Here is a 17,743-nt window from a genome sequence, read left to right as displayed (position 1 = left end):
TGTATGCCACCACTGCTTGGTAAATGTTTTCAATTAAAAATAAAAAAAGTAACAGAGCACCAGATAGTACTGGCACTTGCTGCCAAGCCTGGTGGTGGTCTGAGTTCAGTCCCGAGGGCTCACACAGCAGAGAGAACAGACTATGACAAGATATGCTCTGAAAAAAAAAAAAAAAAAAAAAAAAAAAAAAGATATGCTCTGAATCCCACATGTGCTCTGTGGTGCATCCCCTTTCCATAGCAAAACATGCAATAAACTAAAACAAGTAAATAAATAAAACCCCAACCTGCCAGTCATCATGGCACAGGCCTTTAATCCCAGCACTGGGCAGTCAGAGGCAAGAGGGTCTATTTCTTCTTTTGAGTTCAAGGCCAGCTTGGTCTCCTTATTCCCAGCCAAGGATCCATGGTAAGATTGTCTCAAAATAAAAGAGGCATTTCCAATAAACAGGACAGCCCAAAATCAGGCATATAAGAACTACTGCCCACAAAGCATAGTTAGCTCTAAAATGACACGTGAGAAAAATGCTGTAATTTGCAGACACAGTAGCTCATGCCTGTGATCTAAGCACTTGAGAGGCTGAGACTGGAAGACTGCTATATGAGTTAGAGGCTGGCTCTTGCCCTACACAGTTCCACACCAATCTGGGCACCAAGTGTTGACCCTATCTCAAGCACTACAGACAAGGTACCATGTTTTAGCAGGTGAAGGTGCTTGCAGCCAAGTCCAATAACCTTAGTTCTATCCTCAGAATGTACATGGTGGAAGGAAAGAACCAATACACACACACACACACACACACACACACACACACACACACACACACACACACGGAAAAAAAACAAGAAGCTATCTATGCTATCCTTCTCCTGATAAGTTATCCAAAATCTACATACCCCTTGACATGAGACTAGCTCGAGAGCCAAGAATGAAGGTCATGGCTAAAACAATGAAAATGGTGCCCAAGATGCCACACACTCAGATTCTTGTTGACTTGCCATTTTAACACACATTTTCTCTCCTTATCACAGAGGAACTCCCCCTCAAACTACCCAACATTCACACAACCTACAGAAGTCCACTGATATGATGGGAGAAAACAATCTCTACACAAAATATCTCTACCTATTTTTGTTTGTTTTCCAAGACAAGGTTTCTCTATATATATTAGTCCTGGCTAGCCTAGAACTGGCTCTGAGACCAGGGCAGCATCCAACTCACAGAGATCCACCTGCCAGTCTCCTGAGTGCTGGGATTAAAGGTGTGCTTTACCATCACCACCCAGTATCTCTAACATTTTCAATTGTACTGATACAATTAAAAACAAAAAAGTCAGGCAACAGAGGCGCAAGCCTTTAATCCCAGCACTGGGGGACAGAGGCAGGTGGATCTCTGAGTTCAAGACCAACCTGATCCACAAAGTGAGTCCCAAGACAACCAGGACCCACAGAGGAACCCTGTCTTGAATACCAAAAAGTAAAATTAAAAAAGCTCATTGTGGTGCCTGACAGCCTTCAGGAGACAGAAGCAGGAGATCTTGGTGACTTTAAAACTAACCTCATCTATGTAGTGAGAAAAACAAACAAACAAGCAAACAGGGAGCGTAAGAGATGGCTCAGTAGTTAAAAGTACTGGATGCTCTTGCCTGGGTTCAAGTCCCAGCATCCACATAGCAGCTTAAAACCATCTGTAACTTCAGTTTCAGGTAATTCAATGCCCTCTTCTGGCCTCCAGAACCACTAGGCCTACAAATGATACAGATATACATGCAGGCAACAACTTTATCCATTAACAAAATTAAAGGAAAAAAAAGGGCCTGGTGTGGTGGTGCCTGCATGCAATCCCAGCACTCAAGAAGCTGGAGCAGGGATTATGATTTCAAGGCCAACCTGGAGCTGTCAATATGGATCAGCAGACAAAGGTGATCACCACCAAGCTTACAGACCAACTTTATCTTCAGAACCCACAGAGGTACAAGAGAAAATTGACTTCCACAGTTGTCATCTGACCTACTTGGGCCATGGCACATGCATCCACAAACATATTCCTTCATTCCCCTACCATGACTCCCATACACAAAAGACCAATCTGGGCTACAGAGACCATGTCTCAAAAAAAATAAAATAAAATAAAATAAAAATAACATAAAACAAGAAAGAAGAAAATAACTGGCTTTGCTCTAGGATTTGGGAAAAAGTAGAAGACCTCTCTTAACCCCAGAGAACAAAAAAAGGAAAAATAACAAGAAAGCCTCCAGATGAAAAACGAGCTTCAACTTTGCTACTTCATCAAGCTTCAACTATTTTGTTACTAAGAAGGAAAGTCTAGGTCCATAGACAGGAAAAAAAAAAAACCCAAAACTATCATGACTGCATTAGTACTTTTCTTCCCAGTCTACTATCTCATTCTGGTGACTGGCTCATTAGGGAAAGGGCTTGCCCTGCAAGCACAAAGCCCTGGGTTTGATCCCAAGCACTGTATAAATGTGGGTGACATAAAACTGCTGACCCCAGCATTCAGGCAGAGGCAGAAGGATCACAAGTTCAAGGTCATGCTCAGTTACAAAATGAGCTTGAGGTCATCCCAGACGACATGAGACCCTATCCTTTTTTTTATTGTATTTTGCCCCCCAAGACAAGGTTTCTGTGTAGTCCTGATTGACATTCACTCTACTCTGTAGATCAGGCTTGGCTTTGAACTCAGAGATCCACCTGCCTCTGCCTCCCAAGCACTGGGATTAAAGGTGTGAGACACATCTCCAGACTAGACACTATCTTAAAAAAAATAAAGTTAAAAAAAAAAAAAAAAAAAAAAAAAAAGAGCTGTGGAGACACTGATTGCCACCAGACCTAATGACTTGAATTCAATCCCCAAAATCCACAACAGGGAGATCCAACTCCTGCAAGTTGTCCTGACCTCTATTATGAGTACAAACATACACAAACAAATAAGATATGAAATATAAATTCAAAAGTACAAAAGATTATTTCCAAAGGAATCACTGGAAGCACAAGTAGGTGTTACAATGGAGCAAGCACCCCTGACTAGAGCTTTGTCCCTCCACCCAAACATTCAGTGTTTCCAACCATCCAAACGTGAAGGCTTTGGCTGACATGCTGAGGACCACAGTTTGCAATTTTGCTATTTTATCTTGTGCATGTTCATGAAGGTGCACACGTGTATCGATGCCTATGAACAACCTCAGGTGTCATTACTCAGGGGCCATTCACTTTATTTTGGGACATGGGTCTCACCAGTTTTGCTAAGGTGGCTAGCCAGTAAGCCCCAGGGATCCACTTGTCTCTGCCTCCCCAGTGCACGCCCAGCTTTCTTACATGGACTCTGGGGATCAAGCCTAAGTCCTTATGCTTGCATGATGAGCACTTTCCTAACTGAATTCTCTCTCCAGCCCTCTGTTGTTTTTGGTTTTATTTTGGTTTGTTTTTTTTTTTTTTTTTTTTTCAAGACAAGGTTTCTCTGTGTAGCTTTATAGACCAGGCTGGCCTCCAACTCCAGAGATCCACCTGCCTGAGCGGATGCTGGGACTAAAGGCATGTGCTACCACTGCCCAGCCTCTGTTGTTGTTTTTAAAGATGTACTTACTTATTTTAGGTATGTGGGTGTTTCATCTGCATAAGAGGGCATGAGATCCCATGGGACCACAGTTACAGACAGTTGTGAACTTCCATGTGGGTGCTGGGACTTGAACTCAGTACCTATGCAAGAGCCACCAATGCTCTTGGCTGCTGGGCCATCTCTCCAGGCTCTGTTGGTTTTTGTTTTGAACTGCTATCTTTCAAATACGGAACCTTACTGCACACACCTGCATACACCTGTAGTCCCAGTACTTGGGTGGCAGAGGTAGAAGGGTCACCTTCTATGTTATGTAGCCAGGGCTACAAAACAAAAATCTTGTCTCCAAAAAGTAAAATATAAAGGATTCACTATTAGCGCCAGGTCTCATTTTGATATATCTCTGACTTTCTACTACAGCAGACATCACTTAACTTTATCTCTTGCAGTGTTCTCCCTGAAAATCTCCACCTGACATATCAAATTCAATCATCCCCATCACTCAAACAGTCCACTGGACACTAAGAACGGGAAAGACACTCCAACCTTGGCTCTTCTTGTTTCTGTAAGCTGCTACACTATAAAGACTATCCTTGCAATCGGGGTCCTGTGTCTCCACATAACTCAAGTCCATTCAATGGTTCACATAAGCATTTCATATTTCATTCCTGAAGAGTACCAATGGCAATGAAAGGTAACAAAGGTACCAACTTATACAGAAAAACTTCCTGAGCACCATGATAAACTAGAAAGGCCCACTTTCCCCCATCTAACAGCAAACACCAATATCAGAAGTGTTGACTACTTCAATAATTCTATCACATTGTTAAGGAAAAAAACAAAACAAACAAAAAGCCCCATTTGACTACGACCCCATCTCCTCCCAAATCATTAACCCAAGATTGTCTTACCCTCTCTCTCTCTTCCTCCTGACGTCTTATTCCTTCTCCTTTCCAGGGCTCCTGAACTTTCTGGAAACAAATTCTCTAGGTTACAGAGGCCAATAAGGGGAGGCCACCAGAGAACCTCACAAGTTCTTTGAGTGTCAGCAAGCTAACAATGGGGCAGCTTCGCCAACTAGCAATCCAAGGATGGAAGGATAGAGTCACAGGCGATCAGTGGCACCCACCCCGTGGATATGAGGGCACTAAGGCCAACTCCCCAAAACTAAGATGAATTCTATAACCAGCATTTGGGTTTCACTCCTGGGACCAGACACTTATTCTTCATTCCCCGGGGCTACAAGTAACCAGGAGTCAGAGGACAGAAGAGATGAAGGCAGGTCCCTGCTCCTAAGAAGTGGCTTTGAAAGCAAAGCTAAGGGTAGGGGGTGCCCAAGCCCTTAGGCACAGTGCCAAGTTCAGGCCCAGCCACTTCCTCTGGCCTCGCCCCCCCACTCCACTTCTACGAGGACTTCGACCCCTGCCTACCCAAGGCCTTGTGCCAAGAAGTCCCTCCTTCAGCCTTCAGTGGTCTCTATGCTGGAGACCCCCGGCTGTCCCCCTGAACCCTTCGCTCCCCTGAGACACCCAGCTGGGTCCTTCCTCCCGATGTCAACTCCCACCCCTTCCTCAAAGACCGGCCTTTGGGACGTCCCTCCTTCACCCCTCCAGGGAGCTGAACTCTGCCACCCACCAGACAGGCACCCGCCCCCTAGACCCCCCCCATTCCTCCTCATCGCCCGCTCCTCCACAGCCACTTCCGCTTCCGGGACAGACACACTTACAGTCGCACCGTGGACCCCCCCCTCGCCGCGCCGCGCTCGCCCAAGGAAAAGGGGAGGGGGAGGAGCGAGGAGCTCGGCGCGCGCCGGCGGCAGCGGCGCGAGACTCACCCGGCGGCGGCGGCGGCGGCGGCGGCGGCGGCAGCAGCGCCGGAGCCAGCGCGCGGGAGGGGCGGCGTTTGCCGGGGACGACGGGAGGCGGGGGCGCGCGAGGACCCGCAGGGCGCGGGCCGGGGACCGAGAGGCGGGGCGCGCGGGCATGCACTGCCGGCGCCAGACGGACCCCACACTCGCAGGGCTGTGCGCGAGACACCCGCGGGGCGAGGCGGGGGCGCAGGCAGTGTGCGGCCCCCCGCCCTCCCGCCCGCCCGCCCTCCTCAACACTCACCCGGAAGTGGTGCTGCGGCTCGTGCTCCCGGGAACCCCGACTCCTCCACGCCCACCTTCCTCCCCCCCCCCACAGCCTCAGTGAGGAGTCGTTTCGCGGGGAGAAGGCGGGAGAGCCGGAAACGAAAAAAGGGGGGGGAGGAGAGGGAGGGAAGTAGCGAAGGGAGGGTGGCTGCAGGAAAGGGGGGGGAAAAGAGTTCAAAGATCGAGTCACTTCCGGGAGCGGCCAGAATACATCCGGCGCTGCTAGGGCTCAGGGACAGTGAGGGCAGAAGTTACGACAAGAAAGGGCGGAAGTGGCTCCTGCCCGGGGACCTGTACAGCGATCGCTCGACGTGACGCCCGGCGGAAGTGAAGGCGGCTTCTGTTAAGGGCTGAAGCTGAGCATTCGGAGAGCGCTCCCGAGCTTCCGGAAGAGACAAATCGGGAAGTGGGAGCGTGGAAGCTGGACGGGTTCATGAATTATGCATCAAGGCACTATCGACAGTCTCGGTTCTCCCCTCCTTTTCTAGATTTATTTTATTTACTTAAATGTATTTATCAGTGTGTGTGCGGTTTTCTAGATTTATTTTATTTACTTAAACGTATTCATCAGTGTAAGTGTGTGCGGCTGCCCTCAGCAGCCCACTGGAGTTACGGATGGCTTCGCGCTTCCCTACCTGGGTGCTGGGAACCGAACCTCGGGAAGAGCAACAAGCACTCCATGCCGCTGAGCCATCCCTTCAGCCTCACAGAGACGGTACTACCGAGTCTTAAAAGACAGGGGTCACGGTTCATGTCGGAGTGTCATAGGCTGTTGTGGGCAATTAACCTTTTTTTTCTTGGCTCTTCACGAATGTCTTTGCTGAGCGTGGGTGGGGAGAGTCTCATTGCTTTGAATAGTCAAGAAAAGGTAATACATAATGTGCCCTTAGTTGTTTGGGGCTCCTGCCTAAGTGCTATCAAAATTCCGTCTGTCTTCGGCTGACCACACTGAGTACTCTGTCTTTGCCTTGTTTTTTCTTGTTGCCCCCCACCCACATCTCTATCTTCTTACCAGGTTTTACTTTTAAGTACAACACTCAGCGTACCACTTCCTCCCAGCTCCATACGGACGAGGACTTTGAACTGCTCCCTGTGGTATCAACAGATTCCAGAATTTAAGCTGTTCAGAAAATGTTTGTTGCATAAATGAGCAGTTCATTATGAACTATTGCAGGAAACCTTCCCGGATTGCTCCAACCCAAAGTTTCTTTTAAAATTTTATAGCAGCCTGGCACTGGTGGCGAAAACCTTTAATCCCAGCACTCAGGAGGCAGAGGCAGGCGGATCTCTGTGAGTTCGAGGCCAGCCTGGTCTAGGGATAGTTCCAGGACAGACTCCAAAGCAATACAGAGAAACCGTGTCTTGAAAAACCAAAAAATAAATAAAATAAAATTTTATAGCATTTATTGTGTGTGTTTGTCTTTATTATGTTGTTGTTGTTGTTTTTAACAGGATGTCTCTGTAAAGCCCTGACTTTCCTGGAATTCTATCTGTAGACCAGGCTGGCATCAAACTCAGAGAGATCCACCTGCCTCTGCCTCCCAAGTGCTAGGTTTAAAAGTGTGTGCCACCACTGCCCCGCTTTGTCTTTGAAACAGGGTTTTATATAGGTAAAGCTGACCTTGAATCTTTGTTCTACTTGCATCCACCTCTTAAGTTATGGGATTTCAAGCCCCTCTTTGTCTATAGCTTTTACTGTAAATTTTAATTAACTTGTATTCTGAATCTCTAGCAAGATTTGTCAGGGAAGAAACTGTTCACACTAGATACTGAAATAATGTGTTAAGTCACAGATGCTGCCCCTGTAGAGGGGATCAGCTTCCTTCTATCCTATCTAGTACCTTCCCTAAGCTGCAAAACTGCTGGCATCTAACAGCAGGATGGGACAATGGGATTAACTTCCTAAATGCCTGCTTATATCCCATCTGCTTCCTTCACTAATCCGCTAGGTTCTGAGACCCCTACTCTCCGAAGTCTATAAATGTAATTTCCTTTGTCCTTCAGATTCTTGTTGGTCTCCTATACCAGCTCCGTCTGCAGCAATTGACTGGTGTAATTAAAGGATGTGGTTCCCAAAACTCCATCTCAGTACCAAACCTGGAATGAATTCTTTAATATTTAAGACAATACATTTATCTATCTATCTGTCATCTATTTGTTTATTAAATCTGCATAGCCACAAGGCCAAATAGCATGATCTGGCTAGAGTCTCTCTGAGCTCAGGACTGTTTTGGCTAATGTCGAATTGTGTTTCCTCAGTGAGAAAGCAAACTTGTTCTAACAAATAACTATGATCTTATTCTACAGATAATTAAAGTGAGACTGTGACTACCCCACCCCCAAGTCACAGCCAGGAATAGCAAATGATACCTTTAGATATTTGTTAGTTTGTTGTTTATTTGAGATAGGGTCTCACTATGTAGCTTTGGCTTAGCCTGGGATCAGGTTGAGCAGGCAGCCTTGCCTACTTTTGAAGACGGAATCTCTCGTGGTCCAGGCTGGCCACAGACTTGCTAGGAGAACTTTGAACTCCCAGTTCTGCTGCCTCAGTCTCCTTCAGTGCTGGATTACAGACATGAGCCACCACACCTCATCTTTGTTTTGGTTTGAGTTTTTGTGTGTATGTGGAGACCAGAGGTCTTCCTTAGTCCCTGTGCTCATTTTTTTTTTTTTTTTTTTTTGAGGTAGGTCTCCAACTGAACCTAAATAAAGTTCACCAATTCAACTACATCACCTGGTCATCCAGCCCCAGGTGTCTTCCCGCCTCTCCAGTACTGGAATCACAGATCTGAGCCACCAGACCCAGATTCTCAGATTTACATCTCCCTAGCATTATTTTGTTGTTGTTACTGTGTTTTTATTCTTGTTTCTGCTTGTTTGGAGTTTTGAGATGCTCTCACAGAGCTCACACTGGCCTCAAACTTGGCACATAGCTAAAATGACCCTGAACTCCTTTCTAATCACCCAATAAGTGGGATTATAGGGGTAAGCTACCATGCAGACAGAGTGTTTCTTTCTTTTTATCACATTTTTGAGCCCTGTTGATTTTTGAGTCTGTGTTGATTTCAGTGGCAAATTAGCAGGATAAGGGCTTAAGTGGCCCAGTCATCATGTACCTGTAATCCCAGCATTGAAGAAACTGTGGCAGGATTAAGAGTTACAGTCAGGCCAGCCTTGGTTACATAGAGAAGACTTCGCTTGCAAAGGAGAAGGAGGTAAAAGAAAAAGGGAAGAAGGGAGGAGAGGAAAGGAATGTGGAATCAAGACAGTAATTCCCAGAAGGCCTGGTTCTCCAGCTCTGCCTCCTGCATACATTCATCAACCACTCTCTGAGCCTTGGTGCCTCTGGCAGCCCTTCTGCCTCTGCTGTAAGGAGTGACTTAACCCCCTAGAACAAAGCTGTAGAGCAGTATATGTAGGACATGGTGGGGAGGAGGGCTGTTAATTTTAGCCTGGGGTTCTCCAGCTGGCATAGTTTCCATCTTGAATCATTTCCACACCCTGAGCTCTGCTAGGAGATCCCTCCTCCTGGGGGCTTCCCCATCCCCTGCATTGGTACGTGCCACAAGGGTAAGCATTCCAGAAACGTGCCCGGGAGAACCTTGGCTGAGTCATTTGATGGTCTCAACAAAGCGTTTGGTGATAGAGGATGACACCTCCCATCAGGCCTGTGATGTGTAGCCTTCAAGAAACTTTCAAAAGAGCAGCTTGGCCCCTGCTTTCTTTTCCCTCTATAACTCTGACTATGCAAAGCTCAAGAGGACTTGAGCCTCTGTTCAAGTTTTTAAAAAGAGGAAAATCAAGGTCTGTTCCCCGGGGCCCCATGTGTTGTCCCTGTTAGCACTGACCCAGTCCTAGCACAACTCTAGGCAATCCAGATACCCAGATTGTCTCCTTTCTCCCATCTCTCTGGCCTTCTGCCTTTCCTTGAGGAGAGGGCATTTGGGGGAAAGGAAACAGGTGAGATTTCCAGTGTCTTTAATGGTGTGTTTAATTTATTTAAATTTAGGAGGACTGCAGTCTAATCAGACAGCAATTAATTCCTTCTTCATTAGGGGACTTCATGTGTGCCTTTTGCATATGGATGAGCCACAGGGTCACACTGTCCCTTTAAAGAGAATTGTTGAAGGTGAGAGCAGGGAGCCCTCCAAACACGAGTTCCTTGCCCTTCTGCACCAAATGTTCTTTCCTTTCCTCTCCTCTGGCAAGGGCGCCAGCCCTGTGGGGAAAGCTGGAAAGGGTAAGGAGGCTCCCCCACTTCCCCAGAGCCCTTCGCTAACACAGCCTTCAGCAGCCTCCCCTGCGCCCTCAGTTTCCTCCCAGCTCTCTCCTTTCCTTCTTACTTTTATTTTTTCTTCGTAGACCGGGCTGGCCTAGAACTCGGAGATCCAATCTGCCTGTGCCTCCTGAGTGCTGGGATTAAAGGCGGGCATCCCCACTGCCCTGCTTCCCTTCTTTCTGACACCTCTGGGTTCTCTAGGTCCCCTGGTGTGTTGACAGCCCTCCTCAGAAGGCTTCTTTGCCTCATACCTCTGCTGGTTGGTTCATTTGTCCTAAACACTACTGTTGTCCTGAGAGATACATTCCTTCTCCCCCATACTCATCACCCTGTGCTTTAGGGGTTCAGCCACACTTCCCTCGATGTACAGTACAGCTCCCCAGCATCTAAAACACACAACATCCCTACTTATATCTTCAAAGATGAAACACATAGAGGCAGGTACAGTGCAGGAAGCCCACACTGCCCTCTTAGGCACTATATTGTCTCCTACTTCCCTGGGGCTACCCATTTCCAGGGAGCAGGTGAGGCACAGATTGGGGAGTGAGCAAGACCTGGGTGGTTACCACAGCAACAGAGCCTAGCAACAGCTGAGAAGCTGATGTGTGGGCTTTACTAGGGCTGTTAAAGAGCCAAGCCTAGAATGGGACCTCAGAGGTGACTGATCACAGCTGGGCAGCCTGTGTTCCCTCCCCAGACACACCCCTTGATTCCACCCCCACAACCCAGCAAATGCCTTCCAAGGAATGGAAAAGCTAATGAGCTAACCACAGGGCTTCTGGTGCAGCACAGCTTTTGGCGGGCAGTTGTGGGTAGGGGCATGTTCAGGAGCGAGGATGAAAATAAACCAAATAGAGCACCCTCTCTCCTGTGGCTCACTTTTCCCCCCCTCCATCTTTCTCTCCGCTGACCCTTTATCCTCTGCCTTTGCTGTCTTGCCCAGCGTGGTGACTCATGCCTGTAAGCCCGGCACGAAGGCGGCCAAGGTGGGGGGATCTAGTCCCGGCCAGTCTGGAATACAGAGTGAGAGACTTGTCTCCAATCAATCAGTTGCTCTCTGGCTTGTCCCATTGCCTGTCCTAAGGATTGCCCCCCTCTTTTTCTGTCTCTCCTCTCTCTCCCTCTCTTGACCCTCACCAAGAAAGAAGAAGCAAGCACACTCCTAGCTCCCATTCCTTTCCTGCAGGCTCTTCCTCTGGTACCCTTCCTTCAGCTCCTCCATCCTGTCCCAAGTTAAAACGTCCGTCAGCCCCCAGCTTCAGGTAGAGCAGGCCAGGTGACAGCCTAGTCTGGAGAAGTTCCCCATCTCCCCTTTGTTAACTGTTCTCCTTCTTGCCAGTCCTCGTGTGTGTGTGTGTGTGTGTGTGTGTGTGTGTGTATGTGTGTGTGCAGGGGGTGGGGTTATAAGGCAAAACAGGGCACTTAATTATCTTGCAAAGGCTTTATTTGAAAATTTTGAAACTTACATCCCACAAGATTATCACCACAAGAAGAAAGAGATAATACAAAAATATATATCACAGCATAGGAGCCAGGTTAGAGAAAGAAGGGAGGTGGAAAAACCAACAAGAAAGGGGACCTGAGGAGAGGAAAGGGGTGAGAGGCAGGAGGGGGAGAGGGGGACATGAGGGACCCAGGGAGAGAAGGGTGGATGTGGAGGCAGAGCTCCCAATGGCCTTGAACCAGCTGGCTTCAGTCCCTGGCAGCCTAGGTACAGTTAGGGAAAGGTGGGGAGAGGGACCTGTTCAGGGGGCTCTGAATTCCACAGAGACACATACACACAGACAGCCAGGACAGACAGACAGACAGACAAGGGACTTGGGAGGGAAAGGAGGACATGGAAGTCCCTTCTCGTGTAGTGCAGCAGGTGACCCCCCAAGCCCATCTTTCAGATGGATGACAGGGTTTAGCAATTGGGCCTCACCACCCCCATTCCTATGGGGGAGCCCCCAGAGTAATAGTAATACCAGTGCCCTTGGGATGGAAGGACAATGAAACGCAAGGCATGGAATGAGATGCGGCCATGACAGATGGCGAGGAGCCCCTAGCTCACCTCCCACCCACCTCTAGGGCAGCATGCAAGGGCCACAGAAACCAGACCAGTGGGTGCTGGGGCAGAGCGAGCACAGCCCAGTCTGAGATGGGCACAGGAAGTGCAGAGGGGATAGAACATGTGTGACAAGAGGGAGAGAGCAGGGAGCCAGCTGAGCAGACGAAGGCGGGACGGGACGCGGAGCAGAGCAGCGTGGACAGCGTGAGTGTGCGCTACGGCCTGTGAGGGTGGAGGTGAGTGTGCAAGGCTTTCATGTGAATGTGCAAGGGTGGGGATGGGGACCCAAAGTCACAAGTGTGGGAAGCCCCCAGCCACTGGAGGCAAACAGGTGGGCTTGCCCATGGGGTCAGTGAGTGTTCCAGGTGATGTGCAAGGGCAGGGGCTGGGAGCCCCACCACGGTCCCAGTTCCCCACGGTTGCCCACCCTCAGTGGATGGTGGCCTCCTGCTTGGCAGCACCCCAACATGGGGAGCATCACAGGTTCACCAGGGGAATCCTGAGAGGAAGAGGGAAAGCGCATAGTCAGGAACCAAGGAGGAGGCCGAGGCTGAAGGAGAAGTCCAAGACAGCCGGTACTCAGGGTAAAGAGGGCAGAGCTGGGATTAAAGGGTGGCCCAACAGGACATGAGGAGAGGCAGGAGTCCCCTTTGCCCAGGAGGCCTGGGAACCAGGTCAGGAAGGAGAGTCATGGGCTACAGTGGAGAAGACCACCCACCCCGAAAAGACCTACCAAAGGTCTGGAGACCTAAGTTGCATTCCCTCTTAACCCTCCCATCCCATTGGCCCCTGCCCTCACCGGTTCAACTGGAAGGCTGGAGCCCCCTTGGACTGGGGCATCCCAGGCCGGGGTCCCCCTCGGGGCTCCTCATGGTCAGGGGTGGGGGTAGGTGAGTCCCCGAAGGCCCCCAGCACAGTGACTCCAGCGGGGGACAGGTCTGTCAGTGGTTGCTGGCTCTCCTCCTGCCTCAGGGCACCTTGCTGCCCTGAGGGCCTGCGCCGTTTCTGGCTGCGGTCCCAGCTTGTGCATCAGAAGGAAAGAGGTCTTTTCACACACTCGAGTGCCCTCTGTCTTAGGCCAGTACCTCTGGTCAACCCAGCTTCTTCACCCTTGCCTGGTACCTCCCCCCTTCTTCACAGGACAGACTGTCCTCCGAGACCGTGCACCCGTCAGAGTATTCCTTCTGCTTCCCTCTAAACCATCTCTGGAGAGCCACAAGCTTAGTGCCCCCTCCCCACCAATGCAAAGCCCCTTCAAGCTGCCCCTTGCCACACTGAGACCCAGAGGAGCCCTTTCTCTCCTCTGCAGGAACCTGGCAGCTTTAGTCCAAGTTCAAAGTCAGCTAATGGGCACCTGAGTCTAATGATTCTCTCAGTAAAGTGTGAAGGACTATGTGACCCACCATTAAATGTGTACAAAGAAAGCTCCCGATTCCCCTGATCCCTCCTGGATAGAAGCCCTAAGAAAGGCTTCTGCAGCCTGGTTCAGTTTTTTCTGTCTTGGAGAGCTGCCCACCAAAGTCCCTGGTATAGCCCTCCCACTACCCTTGTAATTCTCTGGGGGAATCTGCACTGGTTTCTCCCAGTCCTCCTCCACTCCAATTAGTTTTTTTTTTTTTTCTTTTTCTTTTTCCACTCTCTTCCCTTTGTCCATGATTTCCTACTCCAGTGAGACGGATGTCCTTGATCTTGCCCTCTGTCTAGCCTTTACAAGCCTTCAGACATCTCCCCCAGCTTACCAGAACTTGAAGATGATGCCAGTAGCCACAAGAACAATGATGATGGATATGGTGATGGTAACATAAAGCTGAGGGTCCACACCTGATAAAAAGAGGGAAGACAGCTCTGTTGGGAGGCCTGAGGCAGAGCCAAAGCAGGGTGTGGCTGAGTACTGCCCTGTGAATCCACATTGCCTGTCTACTTCTCTGGACTCTGGCCTTCTTTGTCATCAACTTTCTCCTGAGCTGTCCGCTCCTCTATGTTCCCAAACATCACACGTACCAAATCTTACACATACATGTGATGAGCATAAGGCTCTGAGGTCAGAGAGAACCATCCTCCAGTGTAGAAATGGGGGTAGAGATATCAGACAATCTTCCATGGCCCCACCCTAAGCCACCACCACCCAGCACAGTATGAGCTAACATGTTGCCTGGTGGAGACCTTCCTCCATAGCATCCCTCTGCCAAGAATACCCATTCTGTTTTTAAGGTTTATTTCACATGTCAATTGTTTGATCTGTCCCGAGCCCCAGGGTAAAACAGTCTCTCACTTAGCTGTTTTCCTAACAACATGCTGTCTGTGTTTCTTTTAGAGTGTTTATTATGTTGACTCATCCCCACATGTTTACACATCTGTCTTCAACAGTGGACCTGAACTCCTTCAGAGTGCTGGCAGCATCCCTTCCTCTGCATCCTTGCCAGCCTAGAACCTGGCTGATGGGCCCCTCATTTTCGGCATAGTCTTCAGCCACCCTCCCCATCCCTCACATCCCTACCAGCCTTGCTCACTCACCTTCTCCACGCCCTCCAAAGAGGAAGGGCCTCAAGGTAGCAGGTGTTTCCCCAAGGATGAGTCCATCTCCATCATCCCGCATGGAGTCTGAGTTGGGGTGCGGGGTAGCCAGCCCATGTGGGGCTGCAAAGCCATAGTCCAGGGGCAGAAATCCAGGATTGACAGAGTTGGGGTCCCCTCCATCCTCTCGAGATACTGTGGGACCCCACACAATAGCCCAGGGGTATTGAGATGAGGGAGGCCCTTCCTCAAAGCCCGATGGGGTGGCAGGAGGTGCAGTGCCCGGCAGAACTTGCCGACGTGATCTTGGGACCCGTGGGGATCGGCTTGGTGGAGGAGCCCGCTCCCAAACACACACATGGCGAGGGGCTGAGGGGCCACCCCGGACGCAGGGGGGACGGGCTGGGGCTGGTGGGGATCGAGGGGAGGAGCCCTGAACAGGCAGTGGGAGGGGTAGCAATAGCAGTGGCCAGAGAGGGAGGAGTTGGGACAGCAGTAGAACAGGCCTATAAGAAGGAAGAAAAAGCAGGGAGACCCGGGTCACTGTGAGCTCATGGATGAGAAGGGTAGGCGCACACCAGAAAGCTCGGGTACCTCCCTCCAGGTTTCTCTGCTAGAAGAGATGTGCAATTAGGAAGACCCTAGCTTCATTTTGTCTCTTCTTGGGTGGGTGGGGGGGGGGAGGTCAGTCCTCCTGTAACCCTGAGTTGGCCTAGGCGGGAAAGGGCCCAATCCCTCAGGGAACGTGGTCTTCAAGCTCCCTCTGCTGGGCCAAACTCACCACATCCTGCACTCCGTGTCTGAGGTCTTCCTCAGCTGTGACCCAGATTTTCAGCCTTTACTGGAGGAAAAATGAGGGTGTCATACCCCAACCTGCCCTGTGTTACTTCCCCAGCTCATCCCTCCACCAAATCTGCCCCTTGGTGCCCCCCCCACCTCCCCCCAGCCACGCGCAGTTACCAGTCAGCCAGCTGCTGCTTCGAGGCACCCTTACAGGGGAAACCTCCCTCAAGTAGCCCCCAGCCCCACCCCCGACATCCCAGAGAGGTCCCTGCCACCTCCTGGCCCGGGGTCTGTCTACTCTTGCCTCTTTGGCTTCCTTCCCTCTCACTTCCTCTGCCCACAGCTTCAGGCTTCTTGGATCTTAATTTAGAGCCAAGAACCTTGTGATTCCCTGAGCACCTACCGCTAGGGAGGGAGTTTGAGAGTGGGGGAGGGAAGGGAAGTCAATCTTCATGAGTGTTGGAGGGCAGGGGGTGCTAGAAGCCCCCTCACCTCTTGTAGTGCCAGGCACTTCTCCTGCGACGAAGCCCAGAAGCTAGCTGCCTTTCCAGAAAAATGGTAGGTGGGAGAAAAGCTATGGAGCATGACTTTTGCTCTTGATGTTTAGCCATCCAAATGCATAGGTGCATTCTGAAAGAGGGTGGTGTTCAAAAGGAAGCCACCCCCAACTGTGGCTCTTCTGGGCAAAGTCCTAGGAGAGTCTAGATGGCTGGTTCACAGAGGAAGTGCAGTCTCCAAGCAGGGGGCTGGGGTCTCCAGAGAGAAGGGGCAAGTGACACCCTGTGTCTTCTGGGTTCCCAGGGAATACACGGCATGGTGGACAATAGGCGTGAGGGGTGTGAAGGGCTGAGAGGGCAAAGGCTGGTCAAGAGTGAGAAGAAAGGTGTGCAGCATCTGGGAAGAGATGGGAGGGAAGAGGGGCTACCGACGAATCACGGGGGACGCTGAAGGGAGAAGAGGGCGGGGAGGAGGAAGCCAGAGGACAGGTGGGAGAGAGGACCGAGGGGTCTGATCAGGTCAGAAGCAAAGAGAGTGGAAGAGAAAGGAAAGGATGGAGATCAGACATGAGGAGAAAGTCGTGGAGATGGAAAAGAACATGGTGTGAAAGCAAAATCAGAAGAGGAAGGGATGGGAATAGAGGGGGAAAAAAACGGAACAGCAAAGATGGAGGAGTTAGGAATTGTTTCTTGAAATTTAAAGGCCTAGGGAGACAGAGCTGGAGGGCAGGTGAACGCGAAGGAAAAGGAACGAGGTAGGCCTGGGGGCTTGGGGAGAGAGGTTACAGAAGCCGGGAAAGACATGGTAAACGAATCAGCGGAGTGGATAAGGGCTCAGAGACACCAGTGGCCCGCTGACTCCAGGACCCACCTGCCTCTCGGTCTGCTGTCTGCTACATCCCCTGCCACCAACGTCAACTCCAGCCCCTTCACACATACCCCGTACCCCTTTGTCACCCCCTCCAAGAAGTCCGCAGTCTCCGAGCTGGTACTCCACCCCACCCCCTTCGCGCTCCTCACCGACCTGTTGTGCGCAGAAAACGAACTGGGGGTGGGGTGGGGGAACAGGGCCCCATCCCTAGCAGAGCCCCCAAGTCTGCCAATCCCACAGGCCTGCACTCCCTCCACAGGGCTGGAAAGCCGGGGAAACCAGGAAAAGATCAGCCAAGGGATTCGGAGGGAGCACCCAGAGCGGAAAAGGGACCTGAGGCAGGAGGATGCCCGAAGCTGCAGGATGAGCTAAAGGCGGGATGGAGGCAGCCGCGGAGAAGCTGATTGCTGCACCAGGAGGGTAGGATGGAGTCAGACAGCGGAGGGATGGAGAGCACTGTGGAAAGGAGCGCTTGGCGGCTGGGGCCCGACAGGGGACTAGACCAGGAGGGGCTGGAGGCGAAGGGCGAGGAGCTGGCACTGGGGAGGGCAGGGCCCACTCCCTCCGGGTGGGGGCGTTGGGTCCCCCCTCTCTCACCTGCATGCCTGGCGTAGCGGCGCGACGACTGCAGGCGCTCGGAGCTGCGCGGGGCTGGGGGGTCGCAGGAGCGGGTGGGGCGCCGGGCATGGTCGGGAGGTTTGCCTGGCAGCAAGGCGATGGAGCCGGAGGGGGGCGGGCGCCCAGGGCGCGGGGCGGCGGCGGCGGCGGCAGCGGGAGATGCTCGCTTCGGCTGGGCTCGGCTGGGCTCGGCCGGGCTCGGCTGGGTTCGGCGGGCGACTAGGACCACTTGGTCTCCGCCTCTCTTCTTCACGTCTGTAGGCCACGCACAGTTTAACTCATCGCGTGCCACACTGCGAGCTCAGCTTTTGTCCCAGGTGGAAGCAAGGCTGGGGAGGGCAGCAGGGATGGGGGACAGAGACAACCAGTTCTCTGGGTTATGATGACACGCTCTCCCTCTACTACCTAAGCGCAGCTCAACAGA

At 51.1% G+C, this 17,743-nt stretch overlaps 2 protein-coding genes across 12 annotated transcripts in view; both read right to left on the bottom strand.

Annotated features, from left to right (window-relative positions):
• The window catches only part of Znf384 (zinc finger protein 384), a 29,136-nt gene extending 23,323 nt beyond the window's left edge, over nucleotides 1-5,813 (bottom strand). For 2 of the 8 annotated variants that reach the window (XM_051173297.1, XM_051173298.1), the window contains exons 1-2: nucleotides 5,004-5,192; nucleotides 4,485-4,544 (exon numbers count right to left, since the gene is read on the bottom strand). The gene's annotated coding sequence lies outside the window, so the exon portion shown is untranslated. Of the gene's footprint in view, nucleotides 1-4,484; nucleotides 4,545-5,003; nucleotides 5,196-5,407; nucleotides 5,453-5,684 lie in introns of those variants that run through there. The other 6 variants (XM_051173296.1, XM_051173295.1, XM_051173294.1 and 3 more) reach the window with 6 other exon arrangements.
• A 6,662-nt stretch (nucleotides 5,814-12,475) lies between these two features.
• Pianp (PILR alpha associated neural protein) lies at nucleotides 12,476-17,537 on the bottom strand. 4 transcript variants are annotated; one of them, XM_051173205.1, is made up of 6 exons: nucleotides 17,299-17,537; nucleotides 15,332-15,391; nucleotides 14,551-15,056; nucleotides 13,776-13,857; nucleotides 12,836-13,057; nucleotides 12,476-12,535 (listed from the first exon to the last, which is right to left on the bottom strand). In XM_051173205.1, exons 2-6 carry the CDS (start codon nucleotides 15,334-15,336, stop codon nucleotides 12,514-12,516), a joined length of 837 nt encoding a protein of 278 aa, XP_051029162.1. In that variant the 5' UTR covers nucleotides 15,337-15,391; nucleotides 17,299-17,537; the 3' UTR covers nucleotides 12,476-12,513. The 4 variants fall into 4 exon arrangements, with proteins under 4 accessions (XP_051029162.1, XP_051029166.1, XP_051029165.1 ...); XM_051173209.1 differs by lacking the exon at nucleotides 17,299-17,537 and adding an exon at nucleotides 16,855-16,878 and having other exon boundaries at nucleotides 12,483-12,535; XM_051173208.1 differs by lacking the exon at nucleotides 17,299-17,537 and adding an exon at nucleotides 16,770-16,825 and having other exon boundaries at nucleotides 12,483-12,535.
• Nucleotides 17,538-17,743: the final 206 nt, after the last annotated feature.

Source organism: Phodopus roborovskii, unplaced genomic scaffold (genome assembly GCF_943737965.1).
Source record: "Phodopus roborovskii unplaced genomic scaffold, PHOROB, whole genome shotgun sequence".
Taxonomy (NCBI): domain Eukaryota; kingdom Metazoa; phylum Chordata; class Mammalia; order Rodentia; family Cricetidae; genus Phodopus; species Phodopus roborovskii.
Note: the sequence above shows the minus strand (reverse complement) of the source record. Positions and strands in the feature narration are given on the sequence as shown.